This window comes from Spea bombifrons, chromosome 9 (assembly GCF_027358695.1).
Source record: "Spea bombifrons isolate aSpeBom1 chromosome 9, aSpeBom1.2.pri, whole genome shotgun sequence".
Classification (NCBI taxonomy): Eukaryota; Metazoa; Chordata; class Amphibia; order Anura; family Pelobatidae; genus Spea; species Spea bombifrons.
This window is the reverse complement of record NC_071095.1, coordinates 8,776,428-8,803,025: the sequence shown is the minus strand read 5'-3', so window position 1 is coordinate 8,803,025 and position 26,598 is coordinate 8,776,428. Positions and strand designations below refer to the sequence as shown.

The 26,598-nt window shown below is 41.5% G+C and overlaps 1 protein-coding gene across 1 annotated transcript; it reads left to right on the top strand.

Annotated features, from left to right (window-relative positions):
• Positions 1–2,792: 2,792 nt before the first annotated feature.
• Positions 2,793–25,856, top strand: LRRC9 (leucine rich repeat containing 9). Its single transcript, XM_053475545.1, has 33 exons — positions 2,793–2,877; positions 3,701–3,783; positions 4,224–4,442; positions 6,206–6,346; positions 6,993–7,056; positions 7,437–7,507; positions 8,016–8,198; positions 8,566–8,721; positions 9,017–9,228; positions 9,603–9,734; positions 10,345–10,521; positions 10,759–10,876; positions 11,737–11,878; positions 13,149–13,295; positions 13,693–13,814; positions 14,003–14,179; positions 14,971–15,090; positions 15,567–15,758; positions 16,469–16,594; positions 17,232–17,366; positions 18,561–18,738; positions 19,585–19,805; positions 20,444–20,563; positions 21,045–21,175; positions 21,262–21,370; positions 22,623–22,753; positions 23,055–23,191; positions 23,675–23,892; positions 24,244–24,312; positions 24,440–24,565; positions 24,842–25,025; positions 25,309–25,486; positions 25,700–25,856. Exons 2-33 carry the CDS (start codon positions 3,736–3,738, stop codon positions 25,737–25,739), a joined length of 4,524 nt encoding a protein of 1,507 aa, XP_053331520.1. The 5' UTR covers positions 2,793–2,877; positions 3,701–3,735; the 3' UTR covers positions 25,740–25,856.
• The last annotated feature ends 742 nt before the right edge of the window (positions 25,857–26,598 follow it).

Genomic DNA, 26,598 nt, shown 5'->3' with positions numbered 1-26,598 from the left:
AGTGCTGGGGGTTATTACTGTATTACTGAAACAGACTCTGCCAGCAGATCGGCCCCATTCGGCCCCCGGTCTAGTCGCCCGTTCTTCCTGCTGTAAAGACTCAAACCTTAATCAGTCTCATCTTAGATTCAGCCGCATGCCTACCGCTTCCTCTATTAATGTCTACCACATCTGCTGGGAGGCTGTTCCATGTATACATTCTGCCATTGTGTACCCCTCCCGGCCCGGTATTGACTTTTGCGTGAGGCGGTATGCAGGCATGTAGTGGTATATGACACACGGATTGTATTGCGTGTCACAGTGTAAATGTTATGACTGCGCTTGTAACAATATTTCCAGAATTCCGGGACAGATGCTCGCGATGTACGGCGCTTGGAATTTCTCCCAAGAATTCAGCGGCTCAACAACCATCTTCTCAGCACTTCTATCATTTAATCAAAATATAGAAAATGAAATAAAGTACCTTTTTTCCATTTCATATTTCATTTAACAATATTCATTCCTATAATATATTTAAGGGCCTTATTATATAAATGAATACAGTTCAAAAGTTTGGGGTCACTCAGAAATGTCCTCGTTTTTGAAAGAACAGCAAATTTTGTCCATTAAAATAACAAGAAGTGGATCAGAAATCCAGCGCAGACAGGGTTAATGTTGTAAATTACTATTGTAGCTTTTTCACTCCCATCACTCCTGTGTACCAATTGCCCTTTATCACTCCCATCACTCCTGTGTTCCAATGGCCCTTTATCACTCCCATCACTCCCGTGCTCCAATGGCCCTTTATCACTCCCATTACTCCCAGGTTCCAATGGCCCTTTATCACTCCCGTCACTCCTGGGTCCCAATGGTCCTTTATTACTCCCATCACTCCTGTGTTCCAACGGCCCCTTATCACTCCCATCACTCCTGTGTTCCAACGGCCCTTTATCACTCCCATCACTCCTGTGTTCCAACGGCCCTTTATCACTCCCATCACTCCTGTGTTCCAATGTCCCTTTATCACTCCCATCACTCCTGTGTTCCAATGGCCCTTTATCACTCCCATCACTCCTGTGTTCCAATGGCCCTTTATCACTCCCATCACTCCTGTGTTCCAATGGCCCTTTATCACTCCCATCATTCCTGTGTCCCAATGGCCCTTTATCACTCCCATCACTCCTGTGTTCCAATGGCCCTTTATCGCTCCCATCACTCCTGTGTTCCAATGGGCCTTTATCACTCCCATCACTCCTGTGTTCCAATGGCCCTTTATCACTCCCATCACTCCTATGTTCCAATGACCCTTTATCACTCCCATCACTCCTGTGTTCCAATGGCCCTTTATCACTCCCATCACTCCTGTGTTCCAATGACACAATGTGTTTATCATGTTTTAATGGACAAAATGTGCTTTTCTTTCAAGAACATTTCTAAGTGACCCCAAATTTTTGTACTGTGATATATATCCCTTATAGAACACGTATGTGACAATACTGCCCGGCAACATGACATTAAATAGTAAAAAATTGCTTTTTTACAGTTTTTTTTTATATTCTTCGTTACGTTTTTCTTAATTTTAGCTTCTGTGTATGCAGAGATCTTTTTTTAGCTGGCGTTTCGGCCCCTCTGGGCTGGGAACGGGTATCTGGGGACAGATGCCTCATAATGACCACTTTGTAACCCTTCCATTAACTAAAATGATTACGCTTCCCGTGAGCTGCAGCCCTGGTGGCCGTGGCAGTCTGCCACGATGCAGCATTCTGATTGGTAACCTCTTATTAAAATGATAACCCCTAATACAGACGAAAAAAAAAAACCAGTTTGCGACACCAAAACATTCTTGGCAACGGGGGCCAGAGGCTAAAAAAAATTGGGATTTAATATAAAACACACATTTCTCTGATTCTGTCAATAAATGCACAGAGCCCCCGGCTCGCCCTCTCAAGTACTTTATTTTGTTGGTGTTATTGGTGGCATTATACAGATACGAGGCAACTGTCTTGGATTCAAAAGGAAAGTCCTGATTGGGACAGGATACCATGGAGGTCACAGGATTTGGGAAGCCCATTGGGCAGTCTCAGTACCAAGCGGGCCTGGGGGGGGGTTGCCGGACCAAGGGCCACCACCGGCCGGGGCTTCAGCAGGAGAGGCGTGGAATAAAGAGGCAAGTTCAGAATAAATCACTTAACTCTTTGTTTTCCAGAGAATGAGGGGTCAGGAGGCAGGTTCTTAATAGGCGTACCAGACAGTGGGGTTTGGGGTGACACTTGGCCAGGGACCAGTCCTGCGCACGCACACTTAGCAGGGCTCATTCTGGGGTCACACCTCTTGGCAGTCACCATGGAAACAAATCCATATTTTGTCCATATTTAGCACTGCATTTGGCTGAACAAGAATATAACAAACTACACAGCACAGGTGGCTGCTTGCTCTGCAGTGGCCGACTCCTGTGACCCTCAGCCAGCAGGGGACCGACTCCTGTGACCCTCAGCCAGCACTGGGCCAGTCCTCCATCATATAATGTGTGTGTAAGGGTCAGCAAAAGCGCTTTATATACTCAGGCGAGAGCCTATTTATCTGTATGGGACGGTCCATAGGACCCTATTTAATACTCGGGTATTCTAAGCACGTGACTGCCAGCTCCGCCCTCCACCCTGCGGAATCACACGCCGCTTCCCAGCACGCACAAGAATCCTTTCCCTCATTGGACAGTTTCTACATCACATGCCTCAGTTCCTCGCGTTCATTGGCTACAGTCGAAGACGGTGCTTTATTGTCATAGCAACAGTCTCCTTGGCAGCAGACGCGGCCGGTGCCCGGACCTGAGCCGGAGGGGAGCAGGACTCATGGTGGACTCACCGGGACTCCCAACGCCGGATTAACGGAGGGTGCTCGGTATGTGCCATCATCCTGGCCGGCACACAGGTCAGGCCTTGGGGGACAGTGAAGGTTGTTGGGTATATATATATATATATATATATACACATCTATATATATAATTATATATACAGTGTATATATATATACCGGTATATATATATATATATATATATATATATATATATATATATATATATATATATATACATACATACATACATACAGATATGAACATATATATATATAGAAACACACACACAGTATGTGCACCTGTTTATATATTAATGTAATATATATATATATAATATGTATATATATATACTTTTATACAGAGAATAACAGGGGGCAACGACAGCATATTAACCCTTTTCTCAACAACTAACACTTATTTAAAGAGTATGATTGTGGCTACGCTATGTATGTCACGTGGCCCCGTGCCACAAATAGTTCTAGTGCTGTTATATGGCCACCTAGTGTCCGAAAGGCTATTCCACACCGAGGGCTGCTATTTCTCGGACGGCCGTCGCTGCGTTCGCTATTCTTGCTTGTCCTTGTGAAGAATATCGACAACGTCAGTGGTGGCTGTTAAACGACAGAAGGATGGCGTCTGCTTCTGATCCAGCCGGCAGGAAAAGAGTTAATTACGGTGACTGGTATACTTAACGGCACGCAGGGGAATCGCCCGTAACCCGAAGGAAGCTTCTAACTTAATATGGTTTGGAGGGGAAGTTACGTGGATTGCGAGTAATTGTAGTGAAAAAATAGCAGCTAATTCTCAATGTAAATAGATCATCGTCATCATCATCATCATCATCATCTTCATCATCTTTTTCAAACAGGGACTCCGAGCACCCTCATCAAATTCCGTTTGAAAATGATTTCGGGCGAGGACCTCGATTCCGAGGAAGTTATTAAAGAGCTGGTAAGTAGAAATATATATTTTTATTCTCCTGTAGTTGATGAGCTGGGATGAAGTTGGACGCTATCCTATAAAGTTTGGCTCAGTGGCCCTTGGATCAAGGTCTGCTTTCACGACCTGCCCTGAACTCGCCTTCCCTGTTTTTAGTCCCCATCAAAAGCTAGAAGAGGCGTTATTGGTACAAAGAGAAAGATCTGATGGGTGGTCGGCCCCATACGGCCCCCGTCCAGTCACCCGTCTATCCTGCTTTAAAGACTCAGAGCCATGTGCCGATCCCGTGCATGTTTAATAAAATAATCACAGACAGGTAATAAAAGAAAACCTTCCTGATATAGTAACACTGTCTGCAGGTACGCACAGGTGGGACAGTTTTTGAATTTCCAAACTTTATTCGATGATCGTATTCCCACTGACATTTTATTTATTTCCATTTCGTCTTCCAGTGTATGTGTAACGGTTTGAACTTCGAAAAGATCAATCAAGAAGGGCCGGCTACGGGAACGCTTGAAATGTTTTTCTCCGGTTACCCGAAGATGGTCGGATTGTCTTATTTTCCAAATCTAACGCGCCTCGTTCTAGTCGGACAACATATAGAACGGATCGAGGGTCTCGAGTCCTGCCGCTCGCTGCAAGAGCTTTGGGTTACTGAATGTCGCTTAACCGTAAGTTATCGTCACCTGTAAAGATTGCAATGGTTAGTCGTTTGTAGCAAAGGCGTATGAGGGCCACCCATTAAATACCCGCTTATGATGTAATCAACCCGTATGATCTCTTTACTAATATAATATTATATTAATTTAATATAAAATATATAATATTAATATTCATTATTACTCTGAAAGTGAGCCTACGAACTGGGCCTTTCTGTTCTTCCTTGAGGCTTTGAGTTGTCATATGATGCGGCATGATGTCATGGCAGATAGTCACCCAGAAACATACAACCTGCCAGCAGATCGGCCCCCATTCGGCCCCCGTCTAGTCTGCCCATTTTTCCTGCTGTAAAGACTCAAACCTTAATCAATTGTTGGAGCCATATGCCTATCCCATGTATGTTTAAATCCTCTCACTGTATTACCCTCTACCACTTCTTCTTGGAGGCAGTTCCACTTATCTACCACCCTCTCCGTAAATAAAACTATCTTACATTACATCTAAACCTCTGACACTATAGTTTTAGATTATGGCCTCGAGTCTGTTTCTTATGGTTATAATAAAATTCAAAACAGGGCCCGCTTTTTACGGTTTAATTACTGAGAACGCAGTCATTCCAGTGGATTATGCTTTTGACCAAAGTGCGTTAACATTTAAAAGCCTGAGGCGTTACTCAGAAGCATTTATACTAATATGCGTAATATTCCCAGCGTGAGCATCATTAACTAAATATTAAAGGGAAATTTTCACTAAAACTGTCTTTTGCCAGAAATGGACAAATATATGCAGAATTTAAGAGGCAGAAAACTGTTTTAGGAAGTTACACTATCATTCACTGAGCTGTTTCGTGGAAAACAAGGAGATTTCTGGCTGTAACATAATCACAAAAAGGGTTTTCTAACCATCAATTAGCCTTAAACTCGGATCAGCGAATGCAACGTGCCATTGGAACCCAGGAGTGATGGGAGTGATAAAGGGCCATTGGAACCCAGGAGTGATGGGAGTGATAAAGGGTCATTGGAACCCAGGAGTGATGGGAGTGATAAAGGGCCATTCGGACACAGGAGTGATGGGAGTGATAAAGGGCCATTGGAACACAGGAGTGATGGGAGTGATAAAGGGCCATTGGAACACAGGAGTGATGGGAGTGATAAAGAGCCGGTGGAACACAGGAGTGATGGGAGTGATAAAGGGCCATTGGAACCCAGGAGTGATGGGAGTGATAAAGGGCCATTGGGACACAGGAGTGATGGGAGTGATAAAGGGCCAATGGAACACAGGAGTGATGGGAGTGATAATGGGCCATTGGAACACAGGAGTGATGGGAGTGATAAAGGGCCATTGGAACACAGGAGTGATGGGAGTGATAAAGGGCCATTGGAACACAGGAGTGATGGGAGTGATAAAGGGCCATTGGAACACAGGAGTGATGGGAGTGATAAAGGACCCGCGTACGCCTATGAAGAGACTCCATTGAAAATCATCCGTTTCCAGCTTCAATAGTCATTCTGCGCTGGATTTCTGATCCATTTCATGTTATTTTAATGGACAAAATTTGCTTTTCTTAAAAACCAAGGATATTTCTAAGTGACCCTTAAGTGACGCTTTTGAGCGGCAGCATATATGCATAAAAAAATAAAACAAAACTTTTTTTTTTTTTTTTAACAGTTTCAAGTAGCCATCTGCGTGCTAGAATAGCCGATACATTATGACCTCATCTGCACTCGACTTCTCGACTTTTAATTGTTACTCCTTTTTTTTGTCTTTCTTACAGGAAATTGAAGGACTTCAGCACTGCCCCCAACTGAAAAAGCTTTATCTTTATCATAACGACATCTCAAAAATTGAGGGTCTGGGACCACTAACAGAGTTAGAAGTGCTTTGGCTGAACGATAATGAAATAGAAGCAATAGAGGTTTGTCTAAAGAATCCATCGCACGCGCCACGGGTCTAATTGTGCAATGACAAAGTGAACTTTTTTTACCCCCCCCCCAAAAAAAAAAAATGTCCTTTAAAAATATTTTTGTCTCTATAAAGTTTGTAATAAGTTTATGTTTCTTTTCAATCATTTGTGTTTATAACAGTATTTAAAATGAGATATTTTCATGTTTGTTATGTAGCTAAATAGGCTATATTTTTTTCTCCTTTCTTTACATTTTTTTTCTTGTCTTTATAAAAAGGCATACTTATGATTCTAGGTATTTCCCACACTATTTTAAAATATTTAATACTAATCTATTTTTTAAAATTTGGTATATGTTTAATAAAAATATATTTTTTTAAATATTATTTTAATTATTAATTATTTTAAAGAAAGTTGAGTTTTTTTAGTAGGCAGTTGGATTTTAGGCTCAAGGAGATTTTTTTTTTCCGTGGTACTTAATAAGAGCTCACAATAATCTTCACAGCTACAATGTAACAAAATACAATAGTAATGATTTGCAATTTTTTATATATTTTTTTTATTATTTATTTTTTTATTTTATTATTATTTTTTTATTATTATTTTTTTATTATTTTTTTATGTTATAAAGTTTATCTGTTTTTTTTTCCTTTTGCAGGGATTGGATAATTTGCAGAATTTAAAAGAGTTAAATCTGGCTGGGAATTTTATACACTCGATAGGTATGTAAATGAAAGCGCGCAAAGAATATGTGTTGAACTCCATTCAATTAGCTCCCTATCTGTGATCACACAATTTATTTCATCGTAACGATAACAGGCAAGCGATACGGTAAAACACTGGCTTATTAAGCCTTATTAACAAACCGCGTGTATGTAATTACCGCCTGTTCTGGAAATCCGATAAAGCCGCGGTTTGCAGACTGCTTTATCTGAGTCACAGTTGGGATTTTTCAGTTTTATCTCTCGCTGCTATCTCTCGTATTTGTTCCGGTGTCATTCCAGAAATCCCGCTCTGTATAATTTATAGTCGTAGCGTCTATACCCGCCGCTGTGTCCGCTCTCCACGGTTAATGTTCGGCCGCCTCTCGCTCTCTTTTCAGGGCAGTGCTTGGATCCCAATGCACAACTTGAGCGGTTAAATCTATCCGGAAATAAAATATCATCTTTCACGGTATAGTATGTTTTTCTGTATAACAGTTCCAACTTCTAGGCCATGTGAATAAACCCTCCGAAGGTGGACGACAAGTAGAACAGCCTCCCAGCAGAAGTGGTAGAGGCTAATTGAGTGAGGGAGTTTAAACAGTTTAAACACGTATGGGATAGACATACGGCTCCTGAGTCTAAGACAAGGGCAGCGACAGGTTTGCGTCTTTACAGCAAGAAAAACGGGTAGACTAGACGGGGGCCGAATGGGGCCGTTAAAGTCTTCCATGTTTCTATGGGTGATGTAGGACTTTAAGACTAGTCAGGATTCAGCTTAAGGCTCCTTATCCGTGCATCCTTTATGCGTATTTCATACCAAAGCTATAGTGAGCGTAGATAGCTGTATATTGTTTATTGTGGCCCCCATCAGGGCCGCTGCGGGGCCAGTAGGCAGTGTCCTGCGCTTCCTATGTATGTCCTATTTAGAAATTCCAAATCTATTTGGCATCTGATTTCTATTTCTCTCCTTTCTTCAGGAACTCACCAATTTAGCCAGACTGGCAAACCTGAAGGATTTGGGGCTGCAGGATCCAGAATACGAGCCAAACCCCGTGTGCCTTCTGTGTAACTACACAATCCACGTTCTATACCACGTGCCTCAGCTGCGGACGCTCGACACGTATGATGTGTCCAGCAAGCAAATCAAGGATTTCGCAGATGTAAGTAAACTGACCTCACGAAGCTCTGTAAGGAGTCCATGGAGAACATGTCTGGGCTGCGAGCATGTAAAGTTATTATTATTTATTATTATTATTTACTGTTTTATATAGCGCCATCAAATTCCGTAGCGCTGTACAATGGGTTCTTTATGTTCTTTGAAGCCACACTCCATAGGAGCTTCCAACACTATAGATATAGCCTCAGATAGGCTCGGGTGGCTCCATCATTATCTTATCCCGGCAGATCCACTTTCCTCTTCGAGACGCCATCTTTGCCGGGTTGATCTGACGTAGAAGAAGAAGTTGAGTAGAAGACCCTCGGTTGGGGACATGAACTTAATCTCTTTTATTTTTTCTTCTCTTATAGTCCACAGTGATGAAAAAAATGATGTATTATAACATGCGAGTCAAGACTATTCACCGACGACTTAAGGAAGAGACGGACAAATTGGAGCAGCGGAAAAGCAAAGAAAAGCAGCTTCCGGAGGAGCAAATTAAAGTGCTGAGTTTCTTAACCAAAAGCGTAAGTCTTATAACGGAAAACGTGGATAAGTATTGTTTGTTATTCACTCTGAATAACACGGTCCAAACGTTGGAATCCACATAAAAACATGTTTAGCAATTTATACGATATTTTATTAATAAAGTTTCACTGTAACCGTTGTAGATATTTTTACTCTCTGGGCAATTTGGGCACTCCTGTTTTAGACTTTCTGCTATTAACCATGTTCTAAAGGCTTAGAAAGATAAAAGATCTAGATAAAAAGAGCTAAACACTTAATTTAATATGAATTTCATGATACGCCTTTATTTTGTAGCTCGAGCAAGAACTATCCAGCATTCGGCCGTCAGGCTGTATCCAAAAGAATAGCCCTTCCTCCCATGGAAGTGATGAAGATCATTGTGACGCCGGCGAGTCGGACCGCGACGAGGAAAATCAGAGGAAGGATTCAAACCGGGTAGAGCAGATTCTTAAGAAAATATGTGCTCTGAAAGAGAGGATGATCTTCTGGACCCAGCGCCTGCACGAGTAAGTCCAGGTATTTAGCGGGCGATGCCCACAGATTATCATCATCAGAGAACAAACATTTATCCTTCCTCGCCAATCGCTACCTGGATGTTTGCCGCCATACATTATGTGAGCGTTTAATGCACTTATACAATGGGCCATTGCTTTGTGCAGGGGGTAGGGATGTCCAAATCCCTAATTTAAATTCAGCCTCAGATATATTTCTTTGGCTCAGGGGTGGAAAAATTCTCCAGGTACCCGCGTAGCTGTCTCGACGAGAATAACTTCTTGCATGCTTTTACCTATTCATCAAATTATTAATATTTGTGGATTTTGCGTGTCTAATTATGCAATTATTAGTGAGCGTTGCCCTAAAGAGTTAATCTGTGCCTCAGGATAGAAGCCATTCGTGAGAAAGAAGTTACGAAGACAAAAGAAAGCTTTGATCTCTTGGTCCGGTTCCTGCAGACGGAGCTGGAAACCGTTGGGAACGTTCGCTTTGAAGAAGGTGTTCCATCAGATCCCTGGTAAGCCGGCGTTCTTATTGCTGGAGATAATAACCACGATATAGTCTTCTGTTGGGTATGACAGAGTGATGCATGATGGGTAAAAGAGCCGCCTTGCATGCAAATGAGCCCAGCTCTATAACTGGAGATTGTAAGGGAAAGGCACACGCTGTATACGATTAAGTGAATATCATCTAAATGGCGGGGCCGTTCACCCTCTCGTGGATCTTTGTGTAGAAGGTCTCTGGAGCAGCCTACAAAGAATACCAGTTGGTCGGGTCGGGGACCTCGTTCCTAAACTCACTAAAAACAGAGCAAGACCACAAAAATAACCACAAAGCGGCAATATCGAAACACTGCGGAAAACCTAAAAATCATGCAGTATAACGGGACAAGAGCGACAAAGTAACGCACGTCACATGCATTGATTTCTCACATGGTTTAGGTTCCTCGGGGGTTCCTTTAGGTTCCTCGGCGGTCCCCGTTAAAAATGTATTTGTGGTTCTACGTGTGAAAGGGCCGTTGGATCTCTGGGTATCCCAGCCTCCTCTCGTCGCACCACCAAGCGACATTATCGCCTATACAGCCAATATAAATGTCATGTGACGATGCGTTGTGTTCCCCCGCGCAGGTTTAAATCGTGTTACGATCTGATTTTATCGCGATTTTGTGCCTGGGATTTTAAGGCTTACGGAATCTCTGGGGTGAAAATAAACCGGATAGTCAGGGTGCACAACAGGATCCTCCGGATGCAGTTTGAGGATAAAATGCAAGAACTGATGGAAAACGAAGACTTAGGAGACTCGGAGTAAGTTGATTTTTTTGGTTCAGTTTTTGTACCCATCATCCAATGCTTTCCATAAATGTAGAATGGGGGGGTTATGGTGACGGCGGACAATCTCAGTCGCTTCCTCTGCCATCCTAATAGTTGCTGGAGGTCACCAGGACCTTCTGTAAATACATTTGTTCTTCTTTAATTGTTTTTGAACATTTTCCAAAAAAAAAATCATCAAATTTACTTTTTTTTTTACCCTTTCCTGTACAGAAACCACCGGAAGATGTTCGAGTACCTTTTTCATGTTTTTGACCCAAAGTTTCCAGTGGAAAAGGAAAACCTGTTGCAGGTGCTTGTGCGCGGTTTCAGGGACAATAAAGTAGCCAAGGTAACATATTACATGATGCTGTTTTTTTTAAATATACCTCATTTTAAACCTGTTGGTTTCCAGTTCTTTTTACTCACCTTTGTTTTTACTAGTATTCTTTTTTAAATCATTTGTAGTTTGTGTCCCATAATATAATGTTTTTAGCCATTTGCATGATTCTCGCGCTGTTATCTGACCCCCAATCTACTAGACAAACCCCCTGACTCCTTATGGTACTGCCTGTGGGAAACAATAGAATGGCTCAGCCTTAATCCCCCAGGCAGACACTCTGAGTAATGAAAGTCTATGGAGGAACGGACTTTATTAGCATCGCCATAAAGCATCAGCTCAGTGTGGTGTTTGAGACGAGAAACGCCTCCAAAATATCACTGTATTACTGTATACAGCGCGGGGGGTTATATTACTGTATACAGCACTGGGGGGTTATATTACTGTATACAGCACTGGGGGGTTATATTACTGTATACAGCGCTGGGTGTTATATTACTGTATATAGCACTGGGGGTTATATTACTGTATACAGTGCTGGGGGGTTATATTACTGTATACAGCACTGGGGGGTTATATTACTGTATACAGCGCTGGGTGTTATATTACTATATATAGCACTGGGGGTTATATTACTGTATACAACGCTGGGGGGGTTATTACTGTATACAGTGCTGGGGGTTATTACTGTATACAGCGCTTGGGAATTATACATTTTTGGGGATTATGTACAGATGACCTCAAAAAATTATACGCTGTATACTTATATTTTATTAAAATGGCGTTCCTTGCTGCAGTGTATGGATGTAGATATACTCTCTGACGTCCCCTATTGTCTCCGTGAATAATGTGTCACTTTGTGTTTGTGGCAGCTGTATGAACAAGAACAAGACAGCGCTGTCCTGCTGGCCAACAGCGTGAGCTTCTGTGAAGGTTCCAGACTCGAGTGCTTACAAAAGCAGCAATCCATGGCCGAGAAAACCAGAAACCACGACCCGGAGAGCTTTAAATACGGTAACCAAACAAACAGTATAGTGCGTTCTGCGGGTAACCCAACAGTCCGCGGCGGCCCTTTATCGTACTCCAATTAATCCCATTGAGTCATGTCGAGCCTCCTTAATATCTTGATCCGGTGGGCAGAGGAAGCTGAAAATTATGTTAAAACATTCAGAAGGGTTTTGAGATTTTAATTTTTGATTCATTTTCCGTTGGGTTTCTTTGGCAGCGCGTGCCAGAGATCTGAATAAAAGACGACCTCGATTTTCAAGAAAAAAAAATAATACTAATACTAATAATCATTCTTACTATTTATTGCCAGATATTTTTTGCCAAATACTGGAAAAAATGGCTTTAACTGTTGCCATTTATTCACTAAACGTCTTAAGCTTGTTTGAAACATATGGAACAGACGATGCCCATAAGAGCTTATACTCTAAAAAATTACATTTACCTCCTATCGTGAAAATACAAAACTAAATACAACAAATAAATACAATAATAAAAGGAACAAATAAATACTATAATAAATACAACAAATACAGTAAATAAATACAATATATAAATACAATAATCAATACAATAAATAAATACAATAATAAATGTAACAAATAAATACTATAATAAATACAATAAATAAATACAGTAATAAATAAATAAATACAACATATAAATACAGTAATAAATAAATACAATAATAAATATAACAAATAAATACTATAATAAATACAACAAATACAGTAAATAAATGCAACATATAAATACAATAATCAATACAATAAATAAATACAATAATAAATATAACAAATACTATAATAAATACAATAAATAAATACAACATATAAATACAATAATAAATAAATACAATAATAAATGCAATAATAAATATAACAAATAAATACAATAAATAAATACAACATATAAATACAATAATAAAAAAATACAATAATCAATACAATAAATAAATACAATAATAAATGCAATAAATAATAAATACAATTCCATTCCAGGAAATGTGATGATATTTATTATTTTACGCGGCTGCAAATCTGATGGGATATTTTGATCTTTATTGAAAATAATTTACTGTATATAATAGATTGCTCTAAAATTTAGCGTTTGTGCATTTGTGGGATGATTTTTTACATTTGCATAATTTAAAATACTTTGCAAAGTCCAGGAAAAAAATAGATTTTATTAACTTGGTCAATTGGTGAATTTTTTTCCTTCTTTTCCCACACTGAAAGAACCCTAATAATATATGTTTGTTTGTTTTTTTTATCCTTAGGAAAACTTGTCATCTGTAAAGTTTTCCTTGGCCACAGCGTTATCGCGCGGGAAAACGTCCCCATCAAACCTGAGAATTACTTCAAATCCAATTCAGTCTTCAGACCGAGGAAACATGAGAACAGCAATTTATATCCTGCAAGCGATGGTACGTCCAGAAAAAAATCGGCGTTTCCAATTAGAGAGATTCGGCCATTTTTACAAATTTCTTTTCTTCATTTCAAAATATTTTGAAATATATTAAAACAATTTAAATAATCTTTAGATAAACCTGAAAAAATACATATTCATCTGTCGTTCCAGTGCATAGTCATGAAGATTTATGCACAGTGTGTCTCTGTGGCCATTGGCGTTTCAGAAGCCATATGCCTATTCCATTACCCTTTACCACCTCTGCTGGGAGCCAAACTTATCTACCATAGATACCATTGTGTTTCCTGCCCAGAATGAGCCATTCTCACCGGGCACTGGAGACGGGAAGGAGATCTGTTAACAAGCAGATTTAATCGTAAGGCTAACAGATATTATGTGTTATTTCGCAGCAGGGTTCTGCTCCTCGGAGGAGCACGCCGCCTGCTCCTGCAGCTCGCGTCAGTGTGAGTGGTTCGTCTTCGATGGTGAACTCGCTCTGCCGGAGTACGTCGTGGACTTTGAATTCGTTACCCAGGTACGGCTGCTTTAGCTTCCCTTTGCTTCCCTCTCGGGTCTGTCTCAAGGTGCGTTACTCTTCTTGTCAAAGTGCATATTTATGTTGTAAAAGCGCCACTGAATTATTATTGTTGTTTTATATAGCGCCATCAAATTCCGTAGAGCTGTACAATGGGATAACATAACTTTTTTTTTTTTTTTTTTAAGGAGGACTCGACGTTATTTTCTTCACCGACCGGTGTTAGAGATTTATCGCGGGAGTGCGAATCTGATGAGGAACTTCTTAAAATGGAGCCTGTCTTGAAGCCAAAACCAAAACTAATCACTTTAGATGAAAAGTCAATTCTATCAGCATCTAAATCCAACATCTACAGCCAGATAACAGTAAGAGCAAACCCCCAGCGCTGTATACAGTAATATAACCCCCAGCGCTGTATACAGTAATATAACCCCCAGCGCTGTATACAGTAATATAACCCCCAGCGCTGTATACAGTAATATAACCCCCCAGCGCTGTATACAGTAATATAACCCCCCAGCACTGTATACAGTAATATAACCCCCTGCGCTGTATACAGTAATATAACCCCCACTGCTGTATACAGTAACATAACCCCCAGCGCTGTATACAGTAATATAACCCCCAGCGCTGTATACAGTAATATAACCCCCAGCGCTGTATACAGTTATATAACCCCCAGCGCTGTATACAGTAATATAACCCCCAGCACTGTATACAGTAATAACCCCCAGCACTGTATACAGTAATATAACCCCCTAGCGCTGTATACAGTAATATAACCCCAGCGCTGTATACAGTAATATAACCCCCAGCGCTGTATACAGTTATATAACCCCCAGCGCTGTATACAGTAATATAACCCCCAGCGCTGTATACAGTAATAACCCCCAGCCCTGTATACAGTAATATAACCCCCCAGCGCTGTATACAATAATATAACCCCCAGCACTGTATACAGTAATAACCCCCCAGCGCTGTATACAGTAATATAACCCCCAGCGCTGTATACAGTAATATAACCCCCAGCACTGTATACAGTAATATACCCCCCCAGCGCTGTATACAGTAATAACCCCCAGCGCTGTATACAGTAATAAGGCCCCCAGACTGGTTCCGGATTCACCAATAAGATTCTTCGTTTTATTTGGAACAGGTGCTGGATCTTCATGGCAATCGGTTGAGTAAATTAAAGGACATCTTCAGACTTAACGCCCTCAGGAAACTGATCATTAGTTTCAATGAATTTTCTAGTCTGGAGGATATCTCATACGTGGTGAGGAATATAATCAATTCGTTTGCGGGAAGTTTTCGGGGGGCACGCCGAAAGTCATAGAGGGTGAAACGAAGAGGTGAGACCCCGGGGAGATCCCAGTAAATCCCTCCATACAGTCACAGATCAGTCTACTTCTACATTAAAAATAAAGTCTGCCTGAGTACAAGGATCCTTTTATAAAATATTAATTACAAAAATAACACTAAAATTTGCATCGAGGATGCATTGCCAATACTAACAAAATCTGTTCCGTCTCCCAGCAGAGGTGGTAGAGGTTAATAGAGTAAGGGGATTAAACATGCGTGGGATAGGCGTATGGCCCCTAAATCTAAGACGAGACCAACTACTGATTAAGGTTTGAGTCTTTACAGCAGGAGAAACGGGGCAGATTAGACGGGGGCCGAATGGGGGCCGAACTGCCGGCAGAGATTAATATCAATTGTTAATATTACAATCGCTTTGTTTTATCGTCGCAGCCGAATTTGGAGTACGTGGATTGCAGTCATAACCGGGTGACCACGCTGGAGGGGCTGAGGGGCTGCGGGAAACTCCAATACCTGGATCTACGTTGGAACCGGCTGACAAAAACCCGAGAAGAAATTAATATTCTGCACAAGCAGGCGGCGCATGTCCGGTCCCTGCATGTACAGAACAACCCGTGGCAGGAGGTCAGTGAATCGCGCCGAGGCCGATACGGCGGGGGATTTAAACATACATGGGGTAGACATACGGCTCCTGAATCTAAGACGAGACCAACGACTGTTTAACGTTTGAGTCTTTACAGCAGGAGAAACGGGCAGACTAGACAGGGGCCGAATGGGGCCGATATGCTGGCGGGTTCTATAATCTATAGATTTCGATACGTGATTACCTTTCGATGTCCCCGTTTTTATTGTGTGCGGGGCTCTCATTCAGCCGGACCTCCATTACCGGCCCCCATCCTACTCCGTGCTTTACTTGCACATCATGTTTATCTTAATGTCATAATGATGTCATTTTACCCCGGCCATTACCGACAACATTTCTCGTTACTATTTATTGTGCCGCAACCAAGATAAAAAAAAAAACGAGAAAATCTGTGATTTTCCTGTAATAAGGATGCTATAATTTGGCGAGGAGGGACAATCGCCGCATCGTCTTCAATACCTGACCTATTTTCTGGAAACCTCTCAGAGAAAATGGTCTCCGTGATGTCGTTTCTGGGGTTATTTATCATAAACATTCTCATTATGGGACTCATCCAGAAAACCATCACTGGAAGCAAATAAAATGGGTTCTACGGCCGGATTTAATACACGTTAAACCATAGCTGCTATAAATGTATATTTTTTTTCCTCTAAAACCCCTTTTTTTTATTTATTTATTTATTTTTTTCAAGCCAGCTTTGGTGCGCAAGATTGCGATTGGACGATTAAAGTCTCTGACTCAATTGGACGGGAAGCTCGTCACCGAAAAAGACATTTCCGAGTCCGAGGACTTTTATTCCGGATCCCGAATATCTCAGGTTAAAGCTTAACTTCGTTAATAGAAGAATTAACCCCTTAAGGACAATGGGTTGTCCTTAAACCCATTAAAAACAATGCATTGTCATTAAGGGGTTAAAAACGTGTGACGTGACCGGTATATGCGTGAATCGCAGCGCCGTACTGCTGAATTTACTGAGGGGGGGGTGAAGGGGATTGCATTATCTTTTTTGAAAAAGGCTTAAAAAAAATAAAATTTTCAGCAAAAATTAAAAATAAATAATGCAAAAAATATGGAAAAACAAAAATAAAGTGTGAACAGAATAAGGAGGTTGGCAATGTACAAAAGCTATTTGGAAGAAAGGGACGCAAGTAGGGGATCAGTAAACTAAGGAAGTATTGGCTGAGAGAGTGGTGGATAAGTGGAGCTGCCTTCCAGCAGAAGTGGCAGAGGCTAATGCAGAGAGGGAAGCCAAGCTACCATGAGATGTAACACAAGACCTATTTATTGTATCTATTTTTATATACAGTCCATTCATTCAAACTAGAACTGATACATTAGGGAAAGAGGGCTCGACTCGTGAGCTTACAATCTAGATTGCAGAGATTTAGGAGTCCCGATGTTGCCGGTTCCTTCTTGGAAATTGCTGACAGTTTGCTTTTTCGTTGTTCTTGTAGCTGTCGCTGCTGGCCAGGTGTGGAACGGACCCCGTAAAGCCGCGCCGTCTCAGTCTCCTGCCTTCTCCTGAACTCCTGACGAGCAGGGACTGCCTGAGTCCGAGCGCTGACTTAAGTGTGAGCGGCTTCCACTCGGTGAGAAACACTTCACGCCGTTTTGTGCTCTTACTTACACTTACGTGTATTATTTATAGCCCTGCTTCGGCTTTGTTATATTCCGTGCAGCTTTTAGTTCCGATAATAATTTATTCATAAAACACGGAGATTTGGGAACGTGCGTTTCTAGGAGGTAAAGATGGAAGGCCCCCGCAAGACAGCAAGACATACCCACGGCTAGAGGAGAACTCAGCACAGAAATGGAATACACGCGCATTCGTATTTAGTTTTACTTACAACATTACACTACCGCTCAAAAGTTTGGGGTCACTCGGCTGTTTTCATGGAAAACAAGGACATTTCTGGCTGTAACATAATTACAAAAATTGTTTTCTAACCATCAATTAGCCTTTTAAACTTGGATCAGCGAACATAACGTGCCATTGGAACACAGGAGTGATGGGAGTGATAAAGGGCCATTGGAACACAGGAGTGATGGGAGTGATAAAGGGCCATTGGAACACAGGAGTGATGGGAGTGATAAAGGGCCATTGGAACACAGGAGTGATGGGAGTGATAAAGGGCCGTTGGAACACAGGAGTGATGGGAGTGATAAAGGGCCATTGGAACACAGGAGTGATGGGAGTGATAAAGGGCCGTTGGAACCCAGGAGTGATGGGAGTGATAAAGGGTCATCGGAACACAGGAGTGATGGGAGTGATAAAGGGCCATTGGGACACGGGAGTGATGGGAGTGATAAATAGCCATTGGAGCACAGGAGTGATGGGAGTGATAAAGGGTCTCTGTACGCCTACGAAGAGATTCCATTAATAATCATCCGTTTCCAGCTACAATAGTCATTTACAACATTAACCCCGTCTCCGCTGGATTTCTGACCCATTTCATGTTATTTTAATGCACAGAACTTGCTTTTCTTTTTTTAAAAACAAGGACGTTTTTGAATGGTAGTGTATATGTCTGTTACCAAAGCAACCCATAAATATATAAAGTGCAAAAAAAAACCATCGTATTTGCACTGGATGGTCGTGAAATAGATTGTCCAAATGTTAAATCATTTATTCCGTTCTCTTCTCTGATGGCAGAATATCCCTCTCCCCTCACTGAATTTTACTATATCGCCCCCTATTCTATAAATTAAAAAAAAAAAATTTTCATTTCTCATTTCTGTTTCTCTCCCTCTATTTATTACATGGAATGGACTTTTTTTTCTAGATTACATCACTTAACTTCGATGGACAAAATCTCTTCAGACTCTCACATTTAGAAAAGCTGGAAAATTTGAGATGGGCGTCTTTCAGTAACAATCATCTGTCGAAAACCGAAGGATTGGAGCGTTGTGTCAACTTAGAGGAACTTTATCTGGATGGAAACCGGATCGCAACCCTGGAAGGTATTTGCACCTCTGTTGTTTGATTTATTTATCATCATCATGATGACATCAGAAGGCACAGGTTCCCAGCAAAAATGTGACCTGGATCTCTGGGTACACAATGCTGGATCCTAGAAGGCTTAAGAAGGAACAATACTTTGCCAAAGTGCAACAAAAGTAACAACTTAGATCGCCATCACATGCAAATAAGTATGAACTAATTTACATACGATATCCTGGCACGCATTGTAGCTTTTTTGTTCTTAATTTCCTTTTAATAGAAGAATTACACATTCCGAACAGAAGGCTGCTTTGATTTGATATGATAATAATATTATAATAATGATATAATTACTAGATATAATTATAAAATAAATATTATATAATATATATATAATATATATAATATATATAATAATATTAAAATTTTTATATAATATTAATATTATTTTTTTTATTATTGATAATAATATTATAATAATGATATAATTACTAGATATAATTATAATTATAAAATAAATATTATATAATAATATTACAATTGTTATATAAATATTAAAAGATGATATATAATAATAATAATAATAGTAAATAATAATTATAATAATAATAAAAATAATAATAATTAGAAAAATATTAAGAAGCAGAAATCAGAATATCACTTGTAGTCACTATCCTTTTCATAGAGTATTTTAGCGTGGGTGAACCACATAACTAAAATTGTTAATTAATGTCGTGATTTTAAGGTGTAATTATTTTTTTCATTAATCTGTATATCACTATAAAATACTTTAAATATTTTGTGTATGTTTTAGATGCTCTGGATGTATTAGAGCTGTAATTACCGGATTTTTTTTCTCTCTCCAGGTCTTTCAAAGTTGACTAAGCTCAGACGGCTCAGCATTAACAACAATCAACTTACCAGCTTCGACAGAGACGCCATCGACAACCTGTCGCATCTTCACTTCCTGTCAGCTGAGAACAACGGCGTCACCTCATTGGTCGGTTTGCAGAAGGCCTTCGCGTTACTAGAACTCTACTTAAGCCATAACAAAATCGCTAGCAATCAGGAAGTTTACTCCTTGAAGGTAACGTCCGCTTCATTCGTAGTTTTCTTTTTTACTTTCCTAGATTTCCAGCGCAGACGGGGTTAATGTTATAAATGACTATTGTAGCTGGAAGGAGCTGATTTTTAATAGAATCTCTTCATAGGCGTACAGAGGCCCTTTATTCCAATGGCCCTTTATCACTCCAATCACTCCTGTTTTCCAATAGCCCTTTATCACTCCCATCACTCCTGTGTTCCAATGGCCCTTTATCACTCCCATCACTCCTGTGTTCCAATAGCCCTTTATCACTCCCATCACTCCTGTGTTCCAATGGCCCTTTATCACTCCCATCACTCCCGTGTTCCAATGGCCCTTTATCACTCCCATCACTCCCGTGTTCCAATGGCCCTTTATCACTCCCATCACTCCTGGGTTCCAATGGCCCTTTATCACTCCCATCACTCCTGTGTTCCACTGGCACGTTGTGTTCGCTGATCCAAGTTTAAAAGGCTAATTGATGGTTAGAAACCGTTTTGCAATGACGTTACAGCCAGAAATGTCCTTGTTTTCCATCGAAAAAATTAGCTAAGTGAGCCCAAACTTTTGAAGAGTAGTGTATGTTCTTATGACCGGTATATTTTTTTTGTAACAGTTTTTTACTTTTGTTATCTTCTTAGGGTTTAAGCAATTTAGTGATTTTGGACTTGTATGGGAATCCGTTGGTGAAACCCGATAATTACAGATTGTTTGTAATCTTCCACCTTCCAGCCCTGAAAGCCCTGGATGGAACCGCTGTGGTATGTAATGCTTAAAAATGAAATCAAACTATATATATATATATAATCTTTTAACGTCATCATATACCTGCATCAGCTTCTCTATAACGTGTCACCAATGCTGCCCATTCCATATGACCTCATATTTTGACATTCTGCTTAGGTGAATGCACGGCACTGGGTAGAATCCTTGTTTAATAAAATTAACTCGGACAATATTAAAGTATAATCGAAAATTAATACAAAGAGAAAAACAATCATTGGAAAATGATAAGCTGTACAGTACGAAGGGAAACCAGCCCTGGCTGCGGTCTTTCTCTCACTCTCTCTCTCTCACTCTCTCTATTCTCTCTCTCTTTTCTCTCTCTTTTCTCTCTCTCTCTCTTCTCTCTCTCTTCTCTCTCTCTCTCTCTTCTCTCTCTCTCTTCGCTCTCTCTTCGCTCTCTCTTCTCTCTCTGTTCTCTTGGGAAAGGCTTTAAATCCATGTTTCTCTTCCTTTAAGGACCCAAACGAGAGCGAAAGCGCCAAGGATGTTTTTGGAGGGCGACTCACCTCCGATATGATTGCGGAGAAAATCGGCCACCAGAATTTCACTGAATTGCAAGAGTTAAATTGGAGATCCTCCTCGATCAGGTATTTTATGGACAATACAAACGTCGCGTACGTATTTTTCAATGAACCGTCTCGCTGATGTTTTGTCTTCTTTCCCTTCTCTCTAGATCGGTCGATCTCCTCCCCGTCGATCACTTTAGAAGGACCCATACGGTGAACTTGGAGAACAACAACCTCACGTCCTTCAGTGGCTTGATTTTCCTCTCGAATGTGAAGGTAATTTTTTTTTTTTTCGCGTTCTGTCCGTGTCTGGCCCCCAGCGTTGGCCGTGAAGCCCAAGATGATGATGATGGGCCCGTAACCAGCCACCTGTTGTGTTCTACAAGAACACAAGCTATGTGAAGGCTTTAGGGGAGCATGTAGGGGTCCGGAGTCTGAATGACAACAAATGTGGTTCTGCCTGAGGCGTCTAGTAAATATCTAAAGGTCAGAACAAGAGGCCATAACCTAAAACTAGGGCTCGGAGGCTGAGATGGAATGTAAGAAAGTTTTGCTTTACTGAGAGGGTGGTAGATAAGTGGAACAGCCTCCCAGCAGAAATGGTAGAGGGTAATACAGTGAGAGGATTTAAACATGCATGGGATGGACATACGGCTCCTGGATCTAAGACGAGACCAGGGGGGCCGATCTGCCGGCAAATTTTATGTTTCCGATCTCCTGGCGCAGAAGGCCGGAGATGCCTCAAAATCTCTCTCTCCTGCTTTCTTTCTCCATAAATCTGTCGGCGCGTCTTTTCACCTCCCGCCTTCACCCATCGCGCCTTCTAGCATTTCCAATTTACATCAAAATCACGGCGCATAACGTGCTTTTATAAAAACACTAAAGCTTCGAACGGGGATAGTTCTGCTGCTTTAAGATCGAATAATAGTTCAGCAGTAAGACGGACTCCGCTATAAATAAGTAATATCGGTATAGAAGACGTATCCGTCCAGTCTGATGCTCTATGAATAACACAATACAATAATACGCAGACTTACTGGAGGTTAATGTCAGCGATATACCCCGGCCTCACGTGCCTGTCATTAGCGGGAATCGAGAAGGTATCGTTGGACTTCGCCCATGCTGTCACCAGGGCTCGGGGGTGATATCCACCAGTAAGCCTTTCCTTCATCCCAGTATCCACCAGCCATGCAGTTGTAGGGGACGCCACTCTGGCGGTCTAATGACCAGGGGGGCTTGAGATCCGTTCCCCTACTATGATTCCTGTTGGAAGGAGGCTGGTATGACGTCCTATCTCACCATGTTCCTTCCAGTACCAGTCAACACCAGCCAAGTCCTATCTCAGAACCCAGCTTTGGTACCCTACACGCTCCAGGGTAAAGTCGAAAACTCAAAGACGACAGCAAAAATGTCTAAGGAAGGGACCTCCGAGCATCTTGGCTCCACCAGTAGACATCACAAGTTTCTCTGAACTGGCCTGTTAAAATAATTGCACAGAAAGCTGATATTATGTTTTATTCTTATCCAGAACCTGTACCTTAACCACAATCGCATCGAGTCGCTCCTGCCCAGACAGAAGTCCCAACATCACCTAACCAACCGGCAGATACTTCACCAGAAGGTCACCTCCAGCGGCTACGGGCAGTCGAAGGGAAGCAGGTGATCACCCGCGCTCTGATCTCGTATTAATGTAAAGCGCCTGGGGCGTTCCCGGCTGAAAATGTCACCATTTGTGAGCAAAATCCTGTGTTTCTGTGTTCATTGATTAATATATCTGTCTCCCGTTTGCTTGCATCGCTGCCTAATTAGGGCACAAAGGGTAATAGCAGCGTGTTTGTCTATTATATTATATTTTAAATAAAGATTTAAAGGGAAAGTATCCTTAAAAATACAGAATTTGCGAACAAAATTTTAATCTTTTACCCGATGCCCTTGGTTTATTATTATCGTATCGTTACAGAGACGCGCTGTGCGGGGAGACGTTGGCCCCCGTCATGCCGAGCTTGGAGGTCCTCCACCTGGGTTATAACGGGATCAGTGGTTTGCCCCAGCTGCAGCTCAGCCGGCTCCCGAATCTCAAATCCCTCCATTTACCGGGTAAGTGGCGGGTCAGGGGTCCGGGACCCCCACACTCATACTATAAACCAGATCGTAAAGGGTGGGCTCGGTCTGTGAGAAATGAAATGACTCGGCGAAGGTCATAAATAAATAGTTCACGGATATACAATTACAATTTTAATAGCCGGTTGTCACATGGTTCGGTTACAAAAAGAAATAATCGATACAAAAGTAACCGGGTCAACCTATTTGATAAGGGCGGGATCCCATTTTGGGGTAGATTTCAAAGATTCCCTCCAGACATCCCTGTCGCATGGTCATTGACCAGTGATCCGCCGAATAGTGTGTGTCTCGTGTGCTCTTCACAAAGTGCTCCCGAGGAGATCCTGAAGCCTCCCCGCGAGGGCAAGCATGGACAATTTGTTGTTCTACCGCGATGAGGTTCCTTTGGCCGTCCCATTGTAAGCGTGTAAAGTGTATGTTTGCGTGAATCCCCACACGGGAAACAATTTGTCACCACAGGGAACGACATCAGCCAAGTGGAAGGACTGGAAGGTCTCCGGTCCCTGCGGGAGCTCGCGCTGGATCACAACCGGATTAAACTTATCGGCGAGAATTCATTCGCCGAAACCAACTCGCTGCTCTGCCTCAACCTGGAGGAGAACCGACTCCGGGACCTCGGTAACCTCTCCCCGCTCAATAAGTTACAGAAGCTCTTCGTGGGATTCAATAAGCTCCAGGTACCGTCCTTAATGCAAATATACAACGGGTTCTGCCGGGGGATTTCAGTGCGTTCACTAGCTGGGTCTCTTCCATTAACCGTTCCATCTGAAGAGGAGACCTGCGAGGTCCTGATAACTTGCGTAACATTACATCTTTTTCTGTGTTTGGCCCCAAAAAAGTATCAATTTCAACTAAAGGCTCCTGTTCCGTACGGAAGCAACCTCGGTGCTAAAGTCACCGAGGAGGTTTAAAGAGCGTTCTTCTTGTAGATTTGTTACAATAAGTCCTTCTGCATTTACTTTTCAGCCGATCGGTGTGAATATTGTCAGTTACTAGCCGCAAAAATAAGTATTTTCTTCTTTCAACAGGAAATGTCAGAAATAGACAAGCTGGAAGCTATTCCCACGCTTCTAGAACTCTCCGTATCTGGAAACCCAGTGAGTATATATATATTGTGTGTATATATATTTTTATATATATATATATATTTGTTGTTGTGACACCAAATCCCCATTCGCTGGAGACCCTTTATATACCGTCTCGTATCTCGATCTTTACCTATAGATGTCCCGTAAAACGTTCCACCGGCAGCTCGTCGTTCTCCGGCTGCAAAACCTGCAGGTTTTAGATGGAGTCGCCGTGACCCAAGAAGAGCGAGCAAGAGCCGAGATGCATTACCTGGAACAGCAAGTACGGCGCTGGCCAGGAAAGGGTCTAGATATGGGGTTTTATGAAACGGCATAGAAACGCTGTTGTGTATTTGATTAGCCAACACTCGTAATCTCCTCTGGTGAAAAAAAAAAACCATAAAAAATATATTGTATTAAATTCAGGAGCCACATATCCATCCCGCGCATGTCCATCCCACTCATGTCCATCCCACTCATGTCCATCCCACTCATGTCCATCCCATGCATGTCTGCGCAAAGAAAGCCATATGTTTAAATGCAGTTTTTTTGTCCGCAGGCGCTGGCATACCCGAATTCCGGTATGGACGTGGCGTATCCCGCTCCCACGTTAATCATGTCCCGACCCCACCATTTCCGAGTAACGAATGTATGCCTGTCTGGGGGGGTGCACCACTTCGTTGGGGCCGACGTCCGCTTAAATAGCCCGCAGGACAACATCTTGCAGAACGAAGCCAGTAAGCGTGAGTACATTCAGTAAATCCGTGTAACTAGACTCGCGTCGGCTGATTCCGCTCACAAAACAAAGAACTAACGCTGTTAATGTGTAGTGGTTAGAAAAAGAAAACCTGCGTATGAATAAGAATGCGGCTAAACGGACAGCAACAGAACCCGGCGGTAAACGCGTCGGCGGCAGCGGGACAATGTCACAGCTCGGCAGCATGCAGTACACACTCGCCGCCATCTTCCCATTACCTGCACTCGGAGTCTTGTTGGTTTGCTTAAAATCTACTTTTTGACTTTCAGATAAGAAGCACAAGCACCAAGCTGCAGCTGCGGCAGGTAATCCACGCGCCATCAATGCAGACGCTGCCTTCCGGCAGCTCAGAGGAGGAGCGAACCTGGCCGGGTCCTACCTGACACCGCAAGCCGGCCAGGCCAGGGCCCCGCATGCCTACCCCGGCAGTCAGGGCCACGAGGCCAGGTATGTCCTATGGGGTAAATAAGTTCTCTCTAACCTGCCAAACGCCAACCAGCCCATCACATGGGTACTCTTCAGTTACCTGCCTAGTTGGCACTAAAGGGGTTAATAGGGACTCTTATACTGCCCCTTATACTGTCCTTGTAAGTGACCCCCAAACCTTTGAACAGCGACCCTCCACTGAATTTTTGTGTTTAATGCATATTTTCCGCACAGGACGCAGGGTTACTGGAACGCGCGTCAAAATCAAATGTGAGGACCAACAAATCATTTAGGAAAGAACTCGTCACGCTGGAGACTAACGCCCCAAAACGTATACAACCAGATCTACCTCGCTGTATAACCACAAGCATATTAAACGCTGTCAACGACCGCTGCCTTTCTATTATTATTATTATTATTAATTATCAGAAATATATTTTATTAAAAAGAAATAATGTAGAAAATATAATATATATATATAATTTATTATTAATAAACACTAAATTATCTAAAATAAAAAAAACAAGGAAAATGTAAACTCGTAAAAGGGATTTCAACATTTTGAATGAAAAAAAAAATGTCTGTATTTTATATACAGGATTAAATAAAGGAGGATTATTACATGTATTTACTAATAATTTCCTTTTACTCCCCTTTTTAGGGTTCCAATACTTCAGAAATATGTATAAATGCAGTTTGTTGTAAACTAAGTTGTTAGAGGTTTTTGCAAAAGATGCAAGAATAAAATAAAAAACGGGCCAAATTCTATTTTGTAAATACGTTGAGCTGTCGGTAATTTCACAGGATGGGGCCGTTCTCTAAAGATTCCCATTAAAAGTAAAAAGGATCGTTCTCGTTCATAAAGTCTTTTACATAACGATGATGACAAAAGTATAAATGTCTTGGCCCCGTAGGGCCTTCTTCTGGAACGTCTTCTGAAACCATCTGATGTTTTACTTGGATTGAAATCTGTACCGTACAGAATATCCACCAACACTAAATAAGAGCATGATTATTATTATTATTATTTATTATTAGTAGTATTATCATTATTATTATTATTATTTATTATTAGTAGTAGCATTACCATTATTACTATTACATTATTATGAAAATTATTTTAATTATTAACA